Source organism: Protopterus annectens, chromosome 4.part0, assembly GCF_019279795.1.
Source record: "Protopterus annectens isolate FY-2018-M chromosome 4.part0, PAN1.0, whole genome shotgun sequence".
Taxonomy (NCBI): domain Eukaryota; kingdom Metazoa; phylum Chordata; order Ceratodontiformes; family Protopteridae; genus Protopterus; species Protopterus annectens.
The window spans coordinates 797,914,422-797,941,411 of record NC_056733.1 but is presented as its reverse complement, the minus strand read 5'-3'; the positions used below and the strand labels follow the sequence as shown (position 1 = coordinate 797,941,411).

The window sequence follows — 26,990 nt, the reverse complement described above, 5'->3', positions numbered from 1 at the left end:
CGCAACCGTTCATGACTCTTAGCCTTATTAGATTGACAAGAGCTCAGCAACAGCAAAGAAGCAAAGAAGAAATAAAAGAAGAATGAAATGAAACTGAGAATATTAAAAATGTGGGGTCGTGAATGATGACCTAAACTATATTTACCTAGCAGAACAAAATCAGTGGTTATTAAAACGTGCATTTCTGTTTAAATAACCATATTAACCTCCTTCCAAACGAACTCTCCATACTTTCCTCATTATCCTCTTTCAAAAACAAATTGAAAGTATACCTGAAAACACACTGGTTATGTCAATGCTCTAAACCTGACTAGTCAAAGTGTCTACATACTCTACTCTGCCTAACCCATCTACTCATTAAGCAACTCTATTTTTTCTTTTTAAACTATGTTGCTTATTTCTCTTGACTACTCTGATTGTATTTACATCCCTTTATTTATTCGTGTATCGTGTACTGTACATTTTACTGTGATAACCTGCTTACGCATACTGTTAATACTTTAATATTTGCTCATGTATCCTTATACTTTATTGTATTCATTTTATTGTCCTAACTTGGAGCTTAACTCCTTGGGCCTCTACTGAAAATGGACATGTATCCAGTTAGACTAGCCCAGTTAACAAATATAAAATAAATGTAAAATAAATAAATAAATAAAATATTAAAACTATACTACGGCCACAATCCAGTATGAACTGAAGTCCAGCCCAGCTAGTAGCAGCCAGCTATTCATCATCATCACATCATTGACATTTCACATGAAACAAAAGCAGTAACTACATTTAACAATAAAAGAAGTGTGCACTGTGCAGCAGTAGAAGCAGAATCATTTCTGATTCTTTTGCTGCAGTTTCCATTGGGCAGGGCAGGCACACATAATATAAGCATTTTATTTTTTTACTTACCTGGAGGTCAAGCTCATACAACCAGCTGGAGAAAGTAAGTATTCTTCTCATCCTGCAGTGCAGACATGGGTGGGTGGGCGCCGGACAGACTGTTGAACTCAAATTGTAAAGTGTGCACTGTGCACAGCTGTGCTCACTGCTGCTGCTATTAATTTCCAAAGTTCCAAACAGTACAGGCAGTCTGCCTCACAAAGCTGGTGATGTTATCACACACACCCCCAGCCAGTGATGCATGGTGACACCAGCAATAACTTTAAACCCATTAAAAAAAAAAAATCTGAAACTGAAGGGCCACTCGGGAATTCGTGGCACCCCATCATTTTGCACTCAAAACCGGTAAATACAGACGAATTTGGTACGGTTGATAGGTATGCTGAGTATCCTGCATTTTGCCACTGTTGTATAAGGGCCTTGTTTTGCTTGTTTTCCACTAAGGTGTGTGAGACGTTTTTCCCATTATTGTCTATAGGGATGCAGCTTTGGCTTGGTTTGATTACTGCTGTTAGGACTGTGTAATTAATATGTACAACACATTTTGGATTAAGTAATCAAAACATACATTTTTTTTCTTTTTTACACTTTGTACCAGATATGTATGTGTTTTAGCCACACACACACACACACACACACACACACACACACACACACACACACACAGCTGTTTTTCTCTCTCTCTCTCTGTATATATATATATATATATATATATATATATATATATATATATATATATATATCGGTTCCATCCTTATGATCGAATGTGTGTTCAGTAAACAGCTGGTCAGTAAGTGCATAAGAATATGCCCTTATCCGTGTTTGTGCAATCTTGGAGTTAGTATATGTAATGGGAGGAGGGGTGCAGACATTTTGCCACTATGCAAAAAAATTGTGTTTTTTAAAACTTAAATTTTGACTGCACCAAGAATGTTTCCCAATGCATGTGTAGTTGTGTATAGAGGTGGATGTTTTCTGTGAGGGTATTCCTCTCAAGTGTTTAGTAACATGTTAGTGTTTGCACTGTTGACGTTTTGTTGTTGATGTTAGTGATGCTGACATTTGGGCATTTTGATTAAGGTAAGTACATATATTACATAACTCTCAACCATACCAAATTTCTCAGTTTTTACCAGTTTTCAGGTCCAAATAATGGGGTGCCATGATTCCCGAGTGGCACCCCTTAATTTCCAAATTTCCCGGCTTTTTTTATTTTGTTTTCGCTGTTTTGAATTGATGACGTCAGCTCCATGAGCAGCCTGTCAGCCTGTCAGAATTGAGCTCAAGGGCTCAATAACATGGATTTCCAGCAAACTGCAAGGATGTGGCTACTAATGGTGGTGGAGTGGAATGGTTACACTGCAGTGGACTCGAGGAGGTAACTTAGAAGGGAAGCAGGAATGGTTGTGCTTATGCTGCTGAGGAGCTGCAGCTGCTTCACTTAGTATGTATTCTGCTGCCTTGTGTGTGTGTGTAAATTTATTTTAACTTAAACCAACATTCATGCAGCCAGCATAACTGTAGTGCATGCTGATCTTGAAAGAGTATGTTATAGGGCAAATCAAATGATATGGCACTAGGAAGGTGGAAATAAAGACTTTGGCTTAGCAAAATAATCTACTCAGCTTTATTCAACAGAAAATTCCACATCTAAACGATTAATAAAATCACTGTGTTTTTGTCTGTCAACTGAGTGGATTATTTTGTGAAGCTGAAGTCTTTATTTCCACCTTCCTAGTGCCATATCTTTTGATTTGTTTTGGAGTCTTGAGTGTTTTCGACACTGTTTCTTCTTTTTTACTTATTTTATAGGACAGCAATCAAATTCTACATATTGATGTTGTGTTTGTCCATGCAGCAATCCCCCTTCCCTTATAGCTCTGCTATAAGGAAAAAAAGAAGGAAAGAAAGACTCTATATGAGCAATAGAGTCCCCCAAAGTTCAGTCACACCTGCTTATCGTGTGCATCTGCTGAGCTGCCTTTTATCGTATGCATCTGCCAAGCTGTCTTTCATTGTATGAGCTGCCGAGTTGCCTTTTCTTATATGAGCTGCCAAGCTTCCTTTTCTTGCTGTGTTATTGTCTTGACTGTAGTCATCAAAAATCCAGACTTAAGCTTGGTAAAAAAAAAAAATGTTTGATACCTGGTACTGTGTACCTAGAGAGTGGCCTCACTAGTGAGCCTCTTAGCCTTTGGGTGTCCACTATACCTAGAGTATGGCTTTACTAGTCAGCCTCTTAGTCTTTGGATGTACACTATACCTAGAGTCTGATCTCACTAGTGATCTTCTTAGCCTTGATGTACGCTACCACAGACACTTTTAAATACCACCAAAATGCCAGCCTTGCTGGTGCAGAAAAATAACGTCCTGATTATGATGCACATGGCCCAGTTTCAGTGAACTCCTCAGAGGTCTGTTGGAGACAGAATGGTGTGCCCAGCCTGGGGCAGGGGACTGTGGCTGGTTTCCTTATTATGACTGGATAACTGTATTTGCATCAGTGGGTTCCTTGCCCACTGTGAGTGACAGCAGCATGTGTTGCAACAGGTAGAAGTGCATCCAGTAAGCAATCACTTGTGGAAGCTACAGCTACATGATGGGGGGGGGGGTTATATTCTCTGTCAGCACAACTACAGACTGGGCCACAGTCTAACTACTGGATCTCACCTCCAAGAGGAACAAATAAACTGGATGATCTCTTGCTCTGATTGGGGTATGAATGGACTAGATGGCTCTCGCACTGTTTTGGGAGTAAATGAGCCTGATTCTCACCCTATAGTAGGAGGCTTACTGGCAGGTAGACCACTGAGCAAGTCATGTGGCTGGAGGAGGTAGATGATAACATTTCAATGTCACAAGGTGTCGTTTCTAGGATTTTGGTCTCATCTCTACCTGCTGTACTGTTACATGTAGAAAAAGTTAATTGTGCTCATGAACACAAATGCAGTACAATTCGAATTAATACATCATTACTGTTCTAGTTTGTCATAGCTGGTGACAAGTTGCAAAGCACCATAATAGATACTTCCATTTGTGCATCTGACATTAGGACCATCTCTCACCAGGAGGGGGTTAAGTTATGTTATATATCAGTAAGTATATGAGTGTGGGACTGGGATGGAACTAAGTATTGATAAAGCTCCTATACTGTGCACTGATTAGCCTTATAGTACTCATAAAGTGTATTCTGATTACTGTGACAAAATTCCTAAACTGCACCCTGATTACCCTAATAATACTCTTAAACTGTACTCTGACTATTCTGGTAGTCCTTAAAAACTATACCTTGAATACCCTAGTCGAAACTAAATCCTACAGTCAATTTTAAATGTGCACTAAAAAGGAAAATAGTCAGAGAACAATTTTATGTGTTTTATAACGTTTTTATTTTCATTGCTTCAAATATACGTGATTTTAAGAGTGACATTATTTATGATTATGTAATTCACTGAAGTGAGAAAATATTATGGCAGGCAGCAAACATTACATTTGATTTTCAGACTTCATCCTTCGGAAAATTCATGCTGTGCAAAATCTGCTATTCTGTCAACAGTCTACGTTTGGAAGAGCAATATTTTAAACAGTGTCACTAACTATTTGTGTGCCTTTGTTTGGTCCCAGTCCATTATTTGTGGCTTTGTCCAGGTTTCTTGCTGTGAGAAATTGCGAGGTATGGCACATGTTAATAATATAAATAAAACAGTTTTGTTGTGGTTTACATTTTGTGTTATTTAATGAAGAATTCTGAAGTGCAGCCTAAGTTAATTTGAATGTGTTGTAGTGTTACATAAGTTCAAATATTAATATAAATAAAACACTATTGTTCTGCTTATTTTGTGTTTCATGATCATATTTTGGCTGTCTGTTCTTCAGTTTGCGTTTAAAAGTTGGTATCCCACAATTCCATTGGAGTGGGTGGGGTTACTTGATTATGCATGCACATGTTATGTTAATCAGCATACAGATTTGTGCCTATTTTTCATGGGCCTTTGTCCAGATTTTTGATATTTCCAGGTTGAGAGGTATGATATATATATATATATATATATATATATATATATATATATATATATATATATATTTGTGTGTGTGTGTGTGTGTGTAAATCTGTGTGTGTCACCCATTAAATAGACTTATATTATAAAGAGCTATTCAGTTTGGTTACAGCATAAATGTTTTGTTAAATAAGAAACAGATAAGCAAATGTTAATGAATTTCAAATGTGTACAGATGAATACATATTTCCAGACACATGCACAAATTAATGCTGTTATGTAGTCTACATTAAAATCACTGTTATGTAGAAAAGTGTGGAATCATGAACTTCACTTGCCCTGTTCACAGGCTACAGTTATGGTAAGTATATATCTTTTGATGTGGCACTGCTCTGTGTAAATATGTGCTGTCTACAATGATTAATGTGAGTCTGATAAGCTGTTATTACTACTTTGTACAACAAGCACCGTTATCATTTCCGCAAAATGGGAAGGGGATGTTTAACTTAACAACAGAGATTCCTTTGTTCCATGTACTTTATAAAATATTTATGTAATGCTGTTTCAGCATTTCTAGTGACTGCAAGATCTGGACAGAGGAACAACAGCAATAACCACTCTGTCAGTGGTGAAACATAATTCTTCTAAGTCCAAGTAATATGACTTAGCCTTCAAAATCAAAACTATATCTGTGCAAAACTGACTTTATCTGTGACATTTCTAAAGAGCCCTCATCATGCCATATTCTTCATTAACAGCAAGCCTGTTATTCAATGCTTGTGTTTAACTGTACTGTAAGTTACATGTTGTTTTCTGCAGGAATTGGAATGTATTGAGTCATGTGATCTATCACTGTGCTTTTGTACATCCTACATGTTACAATGTATCAGTATAATATACTTTTGTCTGCATCATGGGTGAAAATAAACCACAAGAATCAAACTAACAGCCCAGTTAATAAATGAATTAAGAAATCAAACTAAATTTCTCCTTCACTGATCCGTCCAGGTACAAAAACAATGTCTCCCACATGACAAATGGAAAGAATTTTTGAATAAATTCTGACCATGCTAGCTGTATAAGGCTTAGCCTGAGTGATCAAACCAAGCCAACTGTGAGTAAATCCTGTGTTATCCAGACCCAGCTGAGTGATCAAACCAAGCCAACTGTGGGTAAATCCTGTGTTATCCAGACCCAGTCATGGACTATCGTTAAAATCACACCTGTCTCACACAATAAAAACTATATAAAACAGCTAGAGACTTGCTACTGTGTAATCTATACAGCACCCTTCCATCTCTTTAAATTAAAACAGTAGTACAAGTTAAAAGGCAACTATGAGTATAAACAGAAAACAAAATCTATTTTATATTGTCATAGTCTGACATAATTCAAACATGCAAGCAGCAAAATAATTGCTACATAACTAATTTAATTTTTTCTACCCCTAAATGCTTTTTTTGGGGCAGACATCTTGAATTTCGTAGGTTCATAGGATGATACCAGGCGATTGGCCTGGAGGCCCTTATAAGCCTAGCCAAGAATTTTTACCATGTTCCCACAAAGTCAGCACCTGCTTCCCCTGTCCAGCGGGGAACACAGGTGGGATCCCAGATGTGTATTTTTTGTTTCCCATCCAGTCGTCCTGGTTCCTCTTAAAGGGGCTAGAGAGGTGCTCTGCTTGACATGGAGAAGAAGTGTATTCCACAGATGGGGGAGTCTCTGGGACACAAAACTATCCCACCAACAAGGCTTTGGCTAGTTTAAGGTAGGTGGTGTGCACTGTCTTCCCCTTGTCCATGGCTTTAGTGACTATTTTGAAGAAGTCAGTCATGTTTAACGGGCATGATCTCCCTTTGACAAAACCAAACTGTGATCTTGTTTCCTCAGAAGGGTGGCCACAGTGGTGCAGTGGTTAGCATTGCCACCTCACAGCAAGAGGTTATCTGGTTCGATCCTTGGTTGGGGTGCCATCTGTGCAGAGTCTGCATGTCCTCCCTGTGGTCACGTGGGTTTCCCCCAGGTGCTCTGGTTTCCTCCCACATCCCAAAGACATGCTGCAGGTGGATTGGACACTCTAAATTAGCCCTAGGTGTGAGTGCATGTGTGTGTGTGCCTTCTGTGGAAGGTTGGGGTGCCGGGCTGGCAACTTGACACTGTAAAACTCCACTGCCAATCATGAGCGGACAGGTGATCCGCTGTGGCAACCCCTAACCGGGAAAAGCCAAAAGCAGAAGAAGATCTTGTTTCCTCAAAAAGCTACTTTCTACCCATAATGCAATGTGAGGGACAACTAATGAGTTTAATTCACCATATCTTTTCCTGACAGACCACAATTTGATTCACTAGGAACTAAAGCAGTGAGAAATACCATTAAGTCTGAGAATTCAAAATAAAAGCTTCAGTGACTAGTCAGCAGGGAGTCTTCCTCATTTGTTTCTTATACATATTATATAACCAATAAAAGTGATTGCAGAAATGTAATAACAGAGATAATATAGCAGTTTCAAAATGTGAACTTTTGAGAGTGTCACATCCTGTAGTCCTCTTTCACTGAATCAGCTGGAGTGCCATATTTCTCGGATTGCAAAACTCAACTAATTAATAAAGTTATTGTCAGTGGTTATCAATTTTCTTGACCTACAGACTACAAAAGGCTGACGAGGTGTTTTGTTGCAGGGGAGGAGATGAATGCAGCTGTAAATGTCAGTGCACAGATTTATGGCCTCAGTGGATTTAAAGATACTTAGGTTCATAGGTTCATAGCTGTGTAGCAGGCCAAAAGCCCTGGAGCCTTTATAAGCCTAGCCCATATAAGTACCCTGGCATCATACCATGGTTAATTCTTGGTGCTTCTATCAATTAGAGCCACTGGAGTGATCCCCAGGGTGAACTTTCTATTTCCCATTCACTCATCAAGATTTCTCTTGAAAAGGGCCAGTGAGGTGCTCTGCTTGAGATGTTTGGGAAGTCTATTCCAGAACATGGGCAGTCTATGGGTTATGAACCTGTCCCTCCAGCAAGTTCTGTTGATTGTGGTAATGAGGTTGAGGTCTCTGGAGCGTGTGGTGTAGGAGGTATTGGGATTTCTTTAGATGTACCATTTCTAACAGAGCTGGGTCAGACATGGCTTTGTAAGTCAAGCAGAGATCGCCTCTTAATAGACGATATGAGACAGAGAAAAGCTGGAGTTTTTTGAGTCTGTCCATGTAGGGCATGTGTTTAAGGCCTAGGATCCTCTTTCTGAGGTACTTTTGTGGCCTTTTCAGCTGTTGCAGGAGTTTAGTGAGGTACATGCCAAATGGGACATTATACTCAATGACTGGTCTAATGAGGGAAGAGTAGAGAGAGATGATGACCTCTTTCTTCCTAGATGCAAAACCCTTGGTAATGAGATGTGCCACACAGAAGGACTTTCTGACCACAGTGTCAATGTGGTGGTTGAAGGAGAGGTTGCTGTCAACCTGTGTCCCCAGATCTCTTATAACACCTTCAGTGTTCGGTGAAGCACTTCAAGAACTATAGCTACCTTGATGTGTACATTTTCCTTGACAAGAACGTACAGATTTAATAAACCAATAAGATGTAAGAGCAAAGAAGACAAACTTCCTAAAGAAAGTATCATGAGATTTCATTCACCAGCAACATGGGGTACAGTAGGGAAGATGACTATAACAGGGATGCCACAAAGGTGAAGAAACTGTAGAAGCATACATATATATTGCGATCTCTGCTTAACATACAAGGCCATGTCAAACCCAGAGCTGTTGGACATGCTACACTTAAAGAAATCCCAAGCCCTCAGAGCCACATGCTCCAGGGATCTAAACCTTGTCAATTGGGACAATATACAATATACAATAAACCTTGGGAATTGTTATTACTAGGCTTGTATAGGCCCTAGGGCCGATAGCCTAGTACCAACCTATGAACCTATGAACCTATATATTTATTTATTTATTTATTTATTTATTTATTTATTTATTTATTTATTTATTTTTTATATGTAGAATGATTAGGATCATTCTACAGGGAAGAAAATACACAATGGAAAAAGGAACTGCTGTATTTAGGGCAGAGCTGTCCTTCCATGCACATAAGAATGTAGTATGAATATTATCTCTATGCTGAGAGGTGCACATACATGAAATATATTCTAAAGCAATCTCCACTGACTCATTCCAGCAGAGAGAAACAGAAAAAGCATCAAGCGTGAATTCCATGCTATTGAAAAAAAGGTTAAACATTTATTTGTAAATAATGCAATTGCAAAAATTAAAGGTGCAGTATTCTGATCACCTGGATAGGGCCCATTTCTCCCCATCATCAGGATATAAGAATTAATCACACACTACCATGACATAGCATATATGCTGCAGTTTTTAATTACACATCTAAAGCACCTGCCACAGGAAAGGGCACTTATTTTGGGAGGAGGAACAGAGTGAGAAGTTGATGCAGAGACCTGAAATCTTCCGGCTGTACATGCCATCTCACACACACACACACACACACACACACACACACACACACACACACACACACACACACACACACACACAGACACACACACACACACACACACACGCACACACACACACACAGCATTACATGCAATCAATTCATTCCATAAAAGAAAAGTGTGTGATGACATAAATGTAGCAAGGCTAAAAGAAACCAGTGTTATCCAAATTGTCTAAATAACTGATGTAATAATAATGCTTACCTCTGTTATTTCTGACCAGCTAGGCAAGGAAAGGACTTCTTCCAATGTCTTCATAAAGGTCTAAAGGTAAACATTTTAGATATTTTACAATGAAGAACTGTTTTTCAGCCACAAAGCTATAAATTTCCAAGCCTATCAAAAACGTTCATAGATCGATACATCATATGGTAGAGCAACAAAATATTCATACCCTGATACAACCTGTATCTGCATTCATCTGATGCTATCTAAGCAGACCTGCTGTTGTCTTCAAAGGATGAATTTGTATAAAACTGAAAGCCAATGTTTGTGATAAAACACTGCTGTAAATACAATTTGTACTTCTAAATTTCAGATTTGGAGGTACCTTTGTTTTCTTGGATCATCTTTTAACATACTTAAATCACATACCCTTAAGTTTAACAGCTAACATGGATTTCACTTTTTAAGAAAATGGTAGACAACATAAATATACTTCTTTAGTAGTTCTTTACATATCTTCTGGACCTTACCAGACACCATTGGAGTTTAGCATATATTACTTGCAAAAAATATATAAATTGTCTTTCATCACTATCCATTATTGAAGTAATATACATAATACACAGGGTTATAATTGGATAGCTAATCATAATCACATTATTATTATGTGCTTGAGACGTGGATGCCAAAAAATTCACCAAGAGAGTGAAGCTTGAGTGGTGAGTCTTGGCATTCATGTTATGATTGGTGAGACACAGTCATAACTCTTTGTAGTGTATGGAGGTTTGTTGTTGTTGTGTCTTTTTCCCAGTTAGGGGTCGCCACAGCGGAACTCTGGTCCGCTAATGATTGGCAGTAGATTTTTACATGCCGAGTTGCTGGCCCTGATGCATAACCTTCAACAAAGGTACGCCCATGTCACGCATGTCTCCACATAGAAGACGCTCTAACTGAGAATCAAACCGGACAACATCTTACTGCGAGGCGACAATGCTACCGCAGCACCACCACCACAGTGTATGGAGGCTTGCTGCCCTAATTTAAATAAGTTACTGATGTCTGTAGACTTACGTGGGCTTAGGAACAAAGAGTGAGGGAACATACCTTCTCTTATACCCGACTGTAACAGAGGTTAGAGGGTGTGTAACAAATGCTGTTACAGTCAGGCCTTGCACTACAGAAGCGCATAACAAGTTTATCTTTTTTCTAATTTTCAAGTGTAATCACGGGGCTCCGTGCACTACTAAAATATTACCCCTGAGGTTGCAAATTACCATCTCCCCAGTCAAGGTAATATGCAATGATTCCTTCATGACAGTTACCTTCAGTAACAGGCAACAGTGTACACTACAGACATACTCAAAATGCATCTTAAATGGAGAAATATTAGAAATATTACAGAACAGCACAATAGTGTTTCTTAAAAATATTAACTTCTAGAATATCGGTGAAATGCAAAGTACATTTGCTGAAGTTTTTGAGGGTTTCAGCAGCTCCTTAAGCTACACTTTCATTTGTGATAATCTTGAAAATCTTTTTGAAGGTTGAATCTTTAACAGGTCAAAGAAATCATGTAAGAAAGCAGACACTGAATCTAAACAAATCACTTCTGGAGGTGTCTTCACTAAGAAGTCAAGTGAAATTAAAACCAAATTTCTTTATGGCTACATAAACTAGTGTTTAGTCTTTAATAGCTATTTCTAGAGGGGGATTCAATCTGTGGTGTGGATATGATGTTGGAAATTCCTTTATTCTCAGACATTAGAACTCTTATTGGTATTCCTTGTTGTTCATGGCACAGGTAGCACACCTAGCGTGGTCAGTGACTCAACAGTTAATATACTTCCCTTTGGTGCTGGAAGATCTGAAGGCTGTCAGCCATCCCTACTCCAGACGATTGGATTAACTTATGCTGGCAACTGGCATAAAGGGTTAAGGAAGTGATCTATACCTTCTGTGGTGTAGGGTTTGATTCCCATAGCCCTCATTTGGCTGCTGTGGAACTTGAGTTTAATCCAACTGCTTTTGGCAACTCCGAATTTGGGATAGGCTGCTAAATGGTCCACTGAGCTGCAAGCCTAGTACCTACCAACGAATGAGGTATAATCTAATGAAAAGAAGGCTTCAAGGCAAGACAATGAAGGGATTCTATCCTGATGATAAACCCTTCTGGCATATGTTTTCCATCAGAGTGTACCATGTCACTCTCTCTCTCTCTCTCTCTCTCTCTGAGGGTCATTTGTGAAAGTAAACTGCTAGTAGTTCAATGTCTTTTTATACTTAGGTAAAATACCCATCTTTGTCTTTTAGGGATATTTGGGGGGGGGGGGTTCTGCCTGATGACCAATAGGAAAATTAGGCCACCATGAATTACAGTGATTAAAACATAAAGCGACAATTATGGTATACCCTTTTGACCTGAATTTGAGTGCCAGTTGCAATGTGCATTATGTGCTTCCAAAAATGTTGCTCAGCCAAATCTCTACTCTTAGGTCACCAGTGGGAAAAAAAACATTTGTGCCCATACATACTTAAAAAAATATATATTAAAATAAAACTTTTCCCTGTAACTTTTGGTATCTTTACTGACTCTGTATAGAAAAAACATGCCATCTAACCTAACAAAAACTCTGTATGAACAATCCAGAGATATATAAAAGTTGAAAAAAGTTTGCTTTTTTCATGAGGATGTGAGCACACTTCTAGAACTGTTCAACCAAGCTGATATTTGCAACTGCTTTATATGTCAGTAAGCCCAGCTGCTTATACGAGGGTCAGTAACATACTAATACTCATGTACCTCCTTGAATTCTGAGCTAAACAAATGGTGCAAGAAGGTTAAAAAGTTACTTCGCTTCACATAGTGTTTGTGGCTTCTTTTAAAACTATTTAGCTAACCTGTATAAAAGAAACTGAAGCGGTTACAATAGAAGAAACACATGGCAACATAACCTCCCTAAGAAGCATTATTACCCTGTAATCAAACACTAGTCACTGACCACATGAATGACAAAATATCCTGAAACATTTACAGAAGCTGCTCAGAGGAAGTTTTTCTCTGATAACAAGTTTAAACATTTAGTTCTCAGAAAAATAAAAAAAACATTGCATCCACTACCACCAATAAACAAAATAAAAATAAAAAACAGTGCATGCACACAGACACATATGTACATGTATATATGCCAAAATCTGTACACACAAATTGGAATTACATTTTGTTAAACAAAATCAGGAGTTAACTTTCTCCAGAAGAAGCCCCAACACTCTACTGATATCCCAAATCTCATGTAATTCTGTTCTCTCTATATTTATCTCACAACTGAATGCATATACTTGTGGGAGTGTAGAGAATGTATACCAACCTCCCCCCGCACACAAAAAAAGAATACAAAAGAAAGCCTATTATAGTGTTCTGATAAATTTTCACTCCTGTGGGCATTTGTATTTGGTATAAAATACTTTGAACTGTTCTGTTCAACAAAGTAAGATATAGCTATGTAGTTAATAATTGCCAAATGAAATATATCAAATATTTTTAAAATACTACCTCAGTTAAATTAAAGGCTGTTTCTTGTTGTAAGGATTTGTTGGGCAGGTTTTGTAACACTGACTCGAGAAATCCAAGCACAGGTACTGGATACTGAAAGGTTTGTCTGTTTTCCTTGAGGTTAGTGATGACAGGATGGTAAGCATCTGTAGATACCTGCAGTTTAAAAATATGATTAAAAAATAGAGACTCTGTATCTGTATGCAATATTAACCACGGAAAAAAATATCACAAATACCTGCGGAATGGCAGTTGTGCCAGTAAAGTTCAGCCAAGAATAAGTGGTAGAAATCCACATGGACTGACCTGCCAAGGAAAACATTATTTATGTTACAGGTGAACAGGTAACGAAATGACAAAAGATAATTATTTCATATTTCGCACTTAAAATAGAGTCACTTTCCATGTTCTTATCTTACTAATAAACCCATCCTAAGTATTAAACCTATAAAAAGAATACTGGCAAAATGTGTTGTTTGCAGGCGTCCATTACGTTCATTTCAAGGGAACCTTTTGGAACACTGCTGTTATACTATTTAATTAACAGACCTGTGCTTCACATGGATATATTTTAAAAATCATACATTTACATAGCCATTTTCCATGGTAGCTATAAATTTAAATGCAGACAGAAAAACCACATCTCTTCCAAAAACTATTCATTCACAGAAAATAATCATTTGTGAACACTAGTACGTAAAGAGATTCCTCAAGTTCTAACATGCAATTTGGTGACCTCCCAAGAGTCATACTTATGTCAAAAGGATGTGACATTCAACTCCCTGTTGAAAAGAAGTCACCTGAAATGCCCAGTGCAGATAAGCTGAAAAAAAACAAGTAAAAAAACACAGAGAAGAGAGAATCTTGAAAATCACTCTCTTTTAAACTTCTTTTTTGTGGCAGGGCAATACACCCCCTCTCTAAACTTATATATACCAACTTTGAAATCTCCATACCTTGGAGTAATGAGAATACTCTGACAGGGTCTATATTATAAGCTCAAAAGCTTAAAAGCGTGAATGCTCTTTTAACGAGCTGTAAACATCAAAACCACTAAATAGCGAAGGTACGGAACAGCAATTGTTTTCCCAGGCCATTTCCTCCACTGTGGTGCCATCTCAGAGTTGGTATATTTAAATAGGGGGGGGTGGGGGTGGGGTAAAGCCCCCACTTTATTTTGTACTTTCATTTTTTTTGTTTTGATTTTTTTTTTTTCCGGAGCAGTGATCTGTTCCGTGTCTTCACTATTTAATGGTTTAGATGTTTGCAGCTCGACAAAAGAGCATTCACTCTTTTAAGCTTTCGAGCTTATAATATAGACCCTTCTGACAAATGGCATCTTGGACTTAGTATGCATCTATATATATATATATATATATATATATATATATATATATATATATATGGATTCCTATTACAAGAACGAAAGTTCACTACTTCTAACTTGTAATAGGAAGCCTCACTTCTGCGAAAGTTCACTTTAACGAAAGTGAACTTTTGCGTAAGTGCACTTCACCGAAAACACTGCAGCACAGTGGAGGACATAAAAAACAAGCTATGTCCTCCACTATGGTGCGATAGTCATGGACCTTAGGGTTAGAGCATGGGTTAGGGTAAAGGGATAGTTAGTAAAGCTATCCCCTTACCCTAACCCATGCCCTAACCCTAAGGTTCATGACTATCACACCATAGTGGAGGACATTGATATGTCCTTCACTGCACTGCAGTCGTCATGGACCTTAGGGTTAGGGCACAGGTCATAGTAAGGGGATAGCCCATATGACCCATGCCCTAACCCTAAGGTCCGTGAGTACTGCACGGAAGTTCAGTACAACACCCGTTCATTGTACTGAACTTTGAGTAAGTGCACTTTCGATTAAGTGCACTTTCGCTGCAGTGAGCATTCCATGTACTATTTTGAAATAGTGAAAATTCGATCTAGTGTATGGAACCCATATATATATATATATATATATATATATATATATATATATCTATTATATATAAAAAAAACTCCATTCAGTCTCCATATTTCCAGACTCGGTCTGGCAGGTCCTGACATTTCAAATGGTTACTGTGATATTCACTGCTACTAACAAAATATTCTAGTTGTTCTAAACAATCAAGAGAAATAGCAATTTTACTTTTCTGGAAGCAAATACATCTGTTACATACAGTAGAAAATGAAGCCCCGACTTTGACCTAGATGAGCTAAGCAAACCCCTGCTCTATTAGCACAGAGGGACAAAGACCAGCCTATGACCCAAGTGACCTGAGTAAACTCCTGATCCATTTGCACAGAGAGACAAATCCCAGTCTATGACCCAGATGAGAGGAGATAACCCTGCTCCATTAGCACAGAGGGACAACACCCAGCCTATGACCCATGTGACCTGAGATACCCCTGCTCTGTGACACTGAGAGATTAATCCCAGCCTATTACCCAGATGACCTGAGCTAGCCCCTGCTCTGTGACATAGATGGATTAAACCCTGACTATCACCTAGAAAACCTGAGCTTAATTAGTAACTTTGGGGCTGGAGGAGCCAAGAGAGGGGAGGGTAGAAGTGAGAGGCTGATATCAGCCCACTTTTCCTTGGGGAAATGTGATAGTCTGCTCCTCTGTAATGCCAACAGCTGCTGCAAAGCAATGTACATATGCATGCAGTTTATGGATCAATGATGTGGTTTTGAATCTGTCAACACATGTTCATGCAGTAGGCTTCAAGGGGCATGTACACTTCCACAGAGGAAAGCATCTCAGGCCCTAGTATATTTGAACATGCACATCAGCTGCTATGGGTAGGGTTAGAGCATGCACATCAGCTGCCAGGGATAGGGTTACAACATGCACATCAGCTGCCAGGGATAAGGTTAGAGCATCCACATCAGCTGTCAGGGATATGGTTACAGCATGCACATCAGCTGCCAGGGATAGGGTTACAGCATGCACATCAGCTGCCAAGGATAAGGTTAGGGCATGCACATCAGATGCCAGGGATATGGTTACAGCATGCACATCAATTGCCAAGGATATGATTAGAGCATGCACATCAGCTGTCAGGGATATGGTTAGAGCATGCACATCAGCTGCCAGGGATAAGGTTAGGGCATGCACATCAGCTGCCAGGGATAGAGTTACAGCATTCACATCAGCTGCCAGGGATATGATTAGAGCATGCACATCAGCTGCCAGGGATATGGTCAGAGCATCCATATAAGCTGCCAGGGATAGGGTTACAGCATGCACATCAGCTGCAGGGATAGGGTTACAGCATGCACATCAGCTGCCAGGGATATGATTAGAGCATGCACATCAGCTGCCAGGGACAGGGTTACAGCATCCACATCAGCTGCCAGGGACAGGGTTACAGCATGCACATCAGCTGCCAGGGATATGATTAGAGCATGCACATCAGCTGCCAGGGACAGGGTTACAGCATGCACATCAGCTGCCAGGGATAAGGTTAGGGCATGCACATCAGCTGCCAAGGATAAGGTTAGGGCATGCACATCAGATGCCAGGGATATGGTCAGAGCATCCATATAAGCTGCCAGGGATAGGATTACAGCATGCACATCAGCTGCCAGGGATAAGGTTAGGGCATTCACATCACCTGCCAAGGATAAGGTTAGGGCATGCACATCAGATGCCAGGGATATGGTCAGAGCATCCATATAAGCTGCCAGGGATAGGGTTACAGCATGCACATCAGCTGCCAAGGATATGGTTAGAGCATGCACATCAGTTGTCAGGGATATGATTAGAGCATGGACATCAGCTGCCAGGGATAGGGTAAGAGCATGGACATCAGCTGTCAGGGATATGGTTACAGCATGCACATCAGCTGTCAGGGATAGGGTTAGAGCATCCACATCAGCTGCCAGGGATAGGGTTAGAGCATCCACATCAGCTGCCAGGGATATGGTTAGAGCATGCACATCAGTTGCCAGGGATATGGTTGGAGCATGGACATCAGCTGTCAAGGATATGGTTACAGCATGCACATCAGCTGTCAGGGATAGGGTTAGAGCATCCACATCAGCTGCCAGGGATAGGGTTAGAGCATCCACATCAGCTGCCAGGGATATGGTTAGAGCATGGACATCAACTGCCAGGGATAGGGTTACAGCATGCACATCAGCTGTCAGGGATAGGGTTAGAGCATCCACATCAGCTGCCAGGGATATGGTTAGAGCATGGACATCAGCTGCCAGGGATATGGTTACAGCATGCACATCAGCTGCCAGGGATAAGGTTAGGGCATGCACATCAGATGCCAGGGATATGGTCAGAGCATCCATATAAGCTGCCAGGGATAGGGTTACAGCATGCACATCAGCTGCCAGGGATAACGTTAGGGCATGCACATCAGCTGCCAAGGATAAGGTTAGGGCATGCACATCAGATGCCAGGGATATGGTCATAGCATCCATATAAGCTGCCAGGGATAGGGTTACAGCATGCACACCAGCTGCCAAGGATATGGTTAGAGCATGCACATCAGCTGTCAGGGATATGATTAGAGCATGGACATCAGCTGCCAGGGATAGGGTTAGAGCATGCACATCAGCTGTCAGGGATATGGTTAGAGCATGCACATCAGCTGCCAGGGATAGGGTTAGAGCATGGACATCAGCTGCCAGGGATATGGTTAGAGCATGCACATCAGCTGTCAGGGATAGGGTTACAGCATCCACATCAGCTGCCAGGGATATGGTTAGAGCATGGACATCAGCTGTCAGGGATATGGTTAGAGCATGCACATCAGCTGCCAGGGATATGGTTACAGCATGCACATCAGCTGCCAGGGATAGGGTTACAGCATGCACATCAGCTGCCAGGAATAGGGTTACAGCATGCACACCAGCTGCCAGGGATATGGTTAGAGCATGCACATCAGCTGCCAGGGATATGATTAAAGCATGGACATCAGCTGCCAAGGATATGGTTAGAGCATGCACATCAGCTGCCAGGGATATGGTTACAGCATGCATATCAGCTGCCAGGGATAGGGTTAGAGCATGCACATCAGCTGCCAGGGATATGGTTACAGCATGCACATCAGCTGCCAGGGATAGGGTTAGAGCATGCACATCAGCTGCCAGGGATATGGTTACAGCATGCACATCAGCTGCAGGGATAGGGTTACAGCATGCACATCAGCTGCCACGGATATGGTTAGAGCATGGATATCAGCTGCCAGGGATAGGGTTAGAGCTAAGCCAAGAAAACACCTAATGGGTTCCCCATTATACAACCTTCCACAATCACATTTTGTGGTACAGGGAAACAAATGAGGCTGTTGACTGCAGAAGTGCTGTTGAGTGGCAGGTAAAAGGAGGAAAAAGCATTAAAAGAATGAACTTCTATGAAAGGCAGGAATATACAGTGAATTATGTCATCATTGTTCAGTATTTTGACTTGTTTTTCTTTTTATTGCAATTTTTTTAGGTGCTGATCACATTAGCAGCTGGTGACTCCAAATCAATGGGTGGGGCTGCAGGAAACAACTGAATGGGTGGGACTCACTGGAATGGGATGAGGTTCTATTAAAGCAAGTCTATGATCTTTGTCTGGGATCAAACTACAGATGGGGTCATTCACTTTCATATATAGGCTGCCTCAGTATGTACCTACTCATTCTAGTCACTTTACTAAGTAGAAACTTAGATATCCGACTGCACGCCATTCTCAGATGAAATGGAGCCCTAAACAAAAATGACTTCAATGGCCCCCTCAAGCGCACGCACTTCCCCAATGCCCCTCTCATCTTTCCCTTCATCCTGGCCCTATACCTTCTAGGTAGATTGCTTCTCCATTTTTGTTTTTTTTTTTTTTGCCCTCACACTTTTTCTTACATTTTAGCTTCCCCATGCTTTTAACACACCCTAACAAACAAGTGAATTAAAGTGGGGATGTAGATGTCACTAGGCCCCCAGAATTCACAAGTTTCTAGATGCTGTGAGGTTTATCTTAGAGCTATTTTACAACCTTTTTATCTAATGGTGGCCTGAACAAAAAATCATGACTAAGGAAAGAAATTTATTCATATTTTTTTTTCATTCAAGGAAAAAATAAGTTGTGTCTAAAGCTTAATGTTCAAAGCTAGCAAAACAGCACTTCTCCAATAAATTAGAAAGACAACTGCTTGCAAGGATACATAAATCCTATCTAGGAATATTGCACCCCTTCCTAACTGCACAAAAAAAGATGGTTACTTCTTGTGTACCCATCTGCTGTTAGAATGTGATGAAAGTAAAAGCACAAATGACCAGACGCACATTATATAAAGCTGAAGGTCTGGGATAAAAAAACAAAATACATGGGTAAAACCCACATAAGAGAGATGGAATACATGCAGATTCCACACAGAAGGAATAATAAAAAAAACACAGAGACTGGCAGCACATGCAGACTCCACACAGAAGGAGAAAAGCCAAAAATTCAACCAGAGAACCAAACACTGTTACATGGCAACACTACTTGATGCGACACTCTGCCAGAGATCAGCTAATAATGCACACATCCTGCCTAAACCACCACAGATGGCCATTTAGTGAGTACAGTGTTTGTATTATATTGTGATAGAAAGTGAAAACATTATTGTCAGCTTGCTAATTTGAGATGCATAACAACCCCCACACACACACTTATATGGAGTCATTTTCATCAAAGACAATCACCATACTCATCAATAATAACCAATTTACTGATTGTGCACAATCTGATTGGTTTAAAAGCAGGCATAGTAAATTACTCCACTGGGTATTGCACAAATGCACACTACTTCTGTAAAGCCAGAATAATGACTGCCTATCTTGCAGAAATCATCAATTAGTTTCATCCACTAACAGCACCTGAACTAATCAATTATGCATCTCATATATTAGAATGTAATACAACAAAAATAGTAACAACTGGACACATTAGTTTATTTTACCAAAAGTGGGTGGGTGCGCGCACGAAAGCACACACACACACACACACACACACACACACACACACACACACACACACACACACGCACACACACATATACACATACACACACGCATACATACCATCATTACATACACTTCTATGGGCTATGATACACACCTCAGATATTTCATTACAAAAGCATCTACTCACCCCTCCCCTCCACACACACACACACACACACACACACACACACACACACACACACACACACACACACACGCCTGTCATTTCGCACTTCTTGAATGACTGTGACCGTATACCGCAGTTGTTTGATTGTACCAAATGAATGAATAAATACATAAATAACTGCCACACTGGAATTTATTCTCTCCTCTCACTACTGACAAAATACAGTGAGAAACCACTGCAACTCTCTCATACCTCTCAACATTGTAGCTTAAGAGTCATGAGAAAGCTAAAACTAAGTACAAAAATAACCAAAATTAGTGACAGGTATTATACAATAAACCTTATACAATTAAAAATGTGCTAAAAACAGGCCTTGCATTGACATGCTTTTTTGAAGGGTATTACGTCTGACTCTCACATTTTTGTTATTATTCAGTGCCAAACTTTGCAAGGAACCAACCAAAATATTAGGCACAAAATCTGAGGCATTCTGCAAAATCATGGACAGTTGAGAGCATTTATGCACCCCCCACAAGACACATAGATGTTACCATAAATTACAGCCACTTGTATGACTGACTGTATACCACAGATGCTCGATTGCACCAAATTATTTAATAAATACATAAAACTGCTGCATAAGAATTTATCATTTCAGCTCACTGCTGTCAGAATAAACCCCCCTTCTACACATATCACTCAATCTCTTTGCTTAAGAATCAGTGGAAAAGCTAAAAATAATAATGAGCAAATTATCAAAATCAGTTGCACCTATCTCATTTTAACACTAAAAAACTTTCCAGAATAACAGGCACTGCATTAGGATGCTTTTATAAAGGTCATCAGGTCTGAAACTCAAATGTCTGTCTTCTTTACTTAAAGACTGCATACTCACTGATCAGTCAAAAAGATACAAAATTTTTCAGGAACAATCCAAAATACGAGGCAAAAATGTAGAGTCATTTTGAAAAATCAGGGACAGTTAGGAGCAGCTATGCCTGCCTCCCCCCACACACAGACATGCATACATAGATACATACATAAACACACACACACACACACACACACACACACACACACACACACACACACACACACACACACATACCTCACACACTCATACATTTAAATTAAGTATATACTTCCTACTTGCAAGTAGAGTGGCTCTTAAAAAATGAAATTAAAAAAAAAAACATGCTCCTGCTCTGGTGTCTATGCATCTCTACATTCAATCTGTCACTTAGGTTCAGTTTTAGGCTGCCACTGTCACCAGAGGCATCCCGAACCAATGTGATGCTCTCCTTAACTGCTTCATTCATCAGCTCAGTAAGATGCTTGTTGTGTGACATTTTTGACATCCTCAACAAGAAAGCACATTGGTGGAAGGAAGACATTGTTTTTCTTTTTTTAATCTTCATCTCTGAGCATCTCTAAAGTCAGAATTCTAAAAATGTGCACGAGCAAAGTTCCACACACACAGACAAAAAAAAAATCGCCTTTTATTTTTAAGTTTAAAAAATAAAAGCCAGATTTCTTAATCACTATAATTTAAATTAAATGGATGAGCTTCATGTGGCTAGGTGTGTGGGAAGAGCTAGCTAGATAATAGATGACCCCACCCACTGTGCGCATGACATGTTCTTCCACTTCTCCTCGGGGTAGACAATATTGCAGCTTACACTGCAAAACATATAGACTGAACAGGAGTGGATTCCCTCTATCCATAAGGCTGACGAACTCAAATGTCAAGCATAGCAGTCAATAACAGGATCAATATGCCACAAGCTGTGGCATACTGTCTGTAGTAACTATTTGGCAATTGCTTAATAACTGGAACAGTTAACCAATCTCTTCTATCACTATTAGTGCAATGACCAGAGTGAATCATCAGTCCATATATGTGCAATATGAACAGAGTTTATCACACTACTAATGTGGATGTACAATATTCTAAGCAAATCTGTGCAATACCTACTAGTATAATATTTTCTAATGTCTTATTGTCCAATTACGTGGTAAATTTATGTGTTGTCAAGTATCCTAATTATTACTGTATGTGATCTCTCTTACTATTAATTTTGTTCAACTGGCACTGCTAGGTGCATCTGATCGACAATAAACTTTACTTTGACTTTGACACTATACGACTATGGGCTGGGCATGCTAAAGGTTTACAAATGATGTTGTGTAAGGTTAACAGCTGGACATAATGGAGGTAGTTAGGGAGTTCAAGCCATTGTAGCATATCCAGTGGTTTGCAGTGATGTGTGCTGGTCTTTGTGTTAGTGGCAACTACAACAAAGCTTAATAATGGCTTTACAAACCATCAGGATATAATGGAATCTATGTTTCATTTATTTATTTTATATATTTTTTTAATGATTAAACTAAGAGCTCTCTTTTCTCAGTCCACTACTGCTGTGTTCTTGAAGTTGCTGCTTGTTGCATTCATATTTTAAGACCAGCATATGACTGACAATATGGATAAAATTTATTCATTTTGATAACTTGTCTCCTAGTTCGCTGCTCCATCAGCCCCAGTTCATTTATTTCTTTCCCACTTTCCTGACAAATTCTGTAGCCCTTTAGATATATGTAAGATGTCTTAACTTACTTCCAGATAAAACATACAACAGTGAGAAATTCTAAAGGCCACTTAGAAGGATCCATTTGAAAATGGTCCTGTCTTATTTAAGTCACTTGTTGAGCTTAGGACATGGCTCTAGCCTGGAAATCTCAATATCTATTGTATCATAGTTTCATAGTGGAATTCTAGGTTAATGACCTTGAAGGGTCTTTTAAGCTTAGCCATGTAACCCAACAGTATTAGATGGCAATGTCTTTCCATCACGCCTATCTCCCATATCCGCCCCTTAACTCTTTTGTTAATTCATCACAGATAGCTATGCTCTATTAGCATTTTTGCTGGCATGTCACATTGCATGTCACATTGCAGTAACCTTCCTCAGACTTAGGTTACACTTTAAATGAATTGTGTTGTGATCAGCTCTGTCTAAGAATGGTAGAATTTTTAAGATTATAACAATATACACAGAGTAAAACTATTACATCCAGTATTGCCAGTTCTGTAGTAAGAAGCATGATTTTGTTTACAATGGTTTCCCTTCATTTTAAGCGGCTCAAGTTGAATTCTTCGACTGTGGTTTTTGATCACATTTGCTTGCTTGCTACCATTTGTAACAATGTGTTTCAACTCAATGTTACTGTTATTCCTTCTTCAAGATCAAAGTATCTGGAAGAAAAAGCAAGTCATGCTTCCTTTTTAATTATTCATTTTTCTCTAAGTTTCATTGATTTTGGAATAAGAGTAAAGCAGTTGTGGGAGGGCTATGCCACCAAATGGGTAGGCGTAGGTATGCTTGTTTCCTACAAAAACATTTAGTTGAATTTGTCTTGTGAGACTGTAGAAAAATATTATTTCTTTCAATATAGTTCGAACAATCATTTATGTATTTGAAACAATTTTATGCCATTATGTACAAAGCAATGTGATCTGGGAGGATTGGAATCAAGGAAACATCCCAGACCACTTGTAAAAAAATATTATTTTCATTAGTCATAAAAATCATTTGTCCTAGTTTTATATACCATAACATTCCATTTTTATTTCATAGATTTAAATATCCCCGAAATATTATTCTCCCCAAATTATAAAGAAATTGTGTCTGTTAATCTAAAATCTGCACAACAGCAGATCTATATACTATAGCAGTAAGGTCCATATAGTTCAGCACAATATCCAGAACCAGTGCTTGAACTAATTCATGTTTACATCCAAAGTCCCTACTTCTTACAATCTCAGGATTTTACCTAAATCAAAATTCTACCTCCTATAATGTGATCATCTTGGTGAAAACTAACCTGCAAAGTAAAAAAAACAAGGTCCCTTTCATTTAATCAAATTTTAGTCTAAATGGCTATTGTTGCCCTGTAGTCATAGGTTTGAGTAACATGTAACCCAGTAATATAAACAGACAGTGCTCCTGCATCAGTCTGAAAGAGATTGTGGGTTTTACCCAGTCTATTTTAAAGAAAATAGAGAAATAAAATAAAAAAAAAAACATGTTTTACTGTATTTCAGCATAAATCCCTGTTCAGCCAGTTTCTCTTGAATATCGTTGGCATTCATGCTTATATAAGTTCATAATGCATTCATTTACCAAAGCTACATCCCCTAAAAAAGGAAGCCACGCTTAAATTCATGGATGAACACTTTCCTTCTTTCAGCTGTCTGGTAGATTCTGGTAGAGCCCATCAAATACATATTTCTTAGATATGGTATAGAAACAGGTGACTTATCAAGAACTTTGTTACTTTTTCTAGTAAAATTTAAATATTACATATGCTATGGCTCAGATGATCATCAGTATTAAATGTCTTTGGCAACAACAAAGAAGTCACCAAATTAACATTATATTTATGGTTGTTTTCTGAAGAAGTACAGTTTTGCCCACAGTCACACTGTCATGGTTGAAATAATATTTCTGCCAACCATGCATGTGGTTAAATTTTATAACATAAGAACAATAGCAAGCTGTTTCATTAATTTTATTTATTTATTATTTTGTCATCTTAGATTTCTGTTAGCAAAATAGTGGGACCAGTTCCAAAAGACTTGCTCTCAGTGCAAGTCACCAGTTACACAGCAGGCATAGAGCAGGTCCTTTGAAATCTGGCCCCCAGTGTAAGCCTGTTTATAGATAGGCCTTATACTGAAGTAAATCCAAACATTGGGAGCAAGTCTTTTTGAATCAGGGCAGACGTACACTGAGAGCAAATCTTTTGGAATTTGGCCCAGTGTATTTGAGTTTGATGGGACTTTAAAAAAATGAAAGAGAGAGACTGATTGTCCACCTTAGACCACTGTGTTTTGAATCATATGAAAACATTTTTTTCCTAATACAGATCTTTTTTTTTGTACAAAAGGTGGCACTCTCCATTTTATATATAGATAATTTGCTTGTTTATGCACTGACAGAACCACTAAATATGTTGTTTTTTACATGGGATTAATGCTTGTTCCATGCATATTAAGGATGAAACAAGGCATAATTTATGGAAAATTTTCTGTGGTTGAAACCTAAAAAGGTAAATAGGGCAGACAAGATCAGTAGTTAAATTAAGGATGCAAGAATATTTCATAGATATTATGCCCAATAATAAATGTGTTCAGTGACAATGCACATGAACAGGCATCATAAACAACAGAAAGAAAGGGTGAATTCTATAATTTAGATTTTCCTCTTCTAAGCAGATGTTGAGATTTGAAGGTGCTATTGAAAAAGTTCAAATCAGCGTATTTTAAAGTTTACTTCAATATTGCGCAGGGGAAAAAATTTGAATCTAGATTGGAAATATATAATTTGATAAATATATATTTTTCAAGTTGAAAAGAGCAAAACCAACAAATAAAACCATGAAAAGCGATGCTCCAAAAAGGCCAGAAGAACCAGCTTCAGAACGCAATTTTATTTAATAAACAAAAGCGTTTTCACTTCCAGCAAACCAGAAGCTTCATTAGCAAAAATGGAGCAAAAGCTCACAAGTTTAAAAAGATAAGGAGGTGGCGCCAGTTCACGTCACTTCCTTAACTACATCAAACAACTATTATTTTAAAATACACATATACAAAAGTAAAAATACAAAGGTTTAAACTCCACAAATTAAAAATTTAAGAGTTTAAAAGCAAGAGAAAACGCCAGGAGGAAATCTAGCATACATTAGCTTGTCAGTAAAGTAGCCTTCAAAGGATAGGCGAATAAGCTATGTACAAAATACAATTTGTGGGAAGTACATTTAGTAATATAATAAAAAAACTAAAACAATATTGGTAGATTTCACATTTAAATAAATGACCTAAATGATTTACAAAATAGTATTTCAAAATGCATGTAAAGTGCACCTGCTCTACCTAGACACCCCACTAATATGTTGAAAACAGACTATAGAGGGATTCACAAGTAGCTACGTGCCTTATCTCAGATAGCTCCTATACTTCAGTAAAGCTGCGATATTGCAGTTATCGTTGAGTCCGGGATATGAGAAGGCATCTAATTGAAGCTGGCATTCTAATTCCCTGGTCTCTACTATTAAAGATTGAGGTCCCCCTCTAATGTCCATTCTAATATTGTCGATACCCATAAATCGGAAACTGTGACCACTGTTACACAAAATGTGCTTAGAAAGGGCATTATCAATTTTTTTTTTGATTAATGGCATAAATGTGTTGGTAAATACGGTCGCGAGTGAATATATATTTTTCAATAAGTCATATATACTTTATTTGCATTTATAATAATCACTTATAGGAAGTACTTTAATACTAGAAGTATTGTTATCAATAAAACTATTTTACAAAAAAGAGCCCTCTTTTCTGTTTTTTAATTTGTAAATTTTTCACTGAATTTTTTTTTCTTTTCTGTGTTTTTTTTTTTTTTTACAACTTCAAGTATATCCTTGATTTTTGCTACTGGTGTATAGAATACCTAAAACCTACCAATTATCTTGTTTAAATCTTCTCTACAAATAAATGCAATTACCTTCTTTTTGCAGTGTCACCTACTACCCATAATTCATTAATTCATTCTCAAAGTGTTTTGGAAGTTTGTTAATCTCTGACATCCATGTTCTAACTTTCTAACAGTGCTGACAGCTATCATAAATACCAAGTCCTGCTTTTGCTTGTCTTTACCAACTTCAATTTTTCTGTTTAGATCAATAAAG

The 26,990-nt window shown here is 38.6% G+C and overlaps 1 protein-coding gene across 2 annotated transcripts in view; it reads right to left on the bottom strand.

The window, feature by feature from the left end:
• The window catches only part of ADGRD1 (adhesion G protein-coupled receptor D1), a 2,063,662-nt gene that overhangs the window by 1,706,591 nt on the left and 330,081 nt on the right, over nucleotides 1-26,990 (bottom strand). For both annotated transcript variants that reach the window (XM_044068759.1, XM_044068760.1), the window contains 3 exons: nucleotides 13,371-13,438; nucleotides 13,133-13,288; nucleotides 9,622-9,681 (listed from right to left, as the gene is read on the bottom strand). In XM_044068759.1, coding sequence (XP_043924694.1) covers nucleotides 9,622-9,681; nucleotides 13,133-13,288; nucleotides 13,371-13,438 — 284 coding nt within the window. The remainder of the gene's footprint in view (nucleotides 1-9,621; nucleotides 9,682-13,132; nucleotides 13,289-13,370; nucleotides 13,439-26,990) is intronic.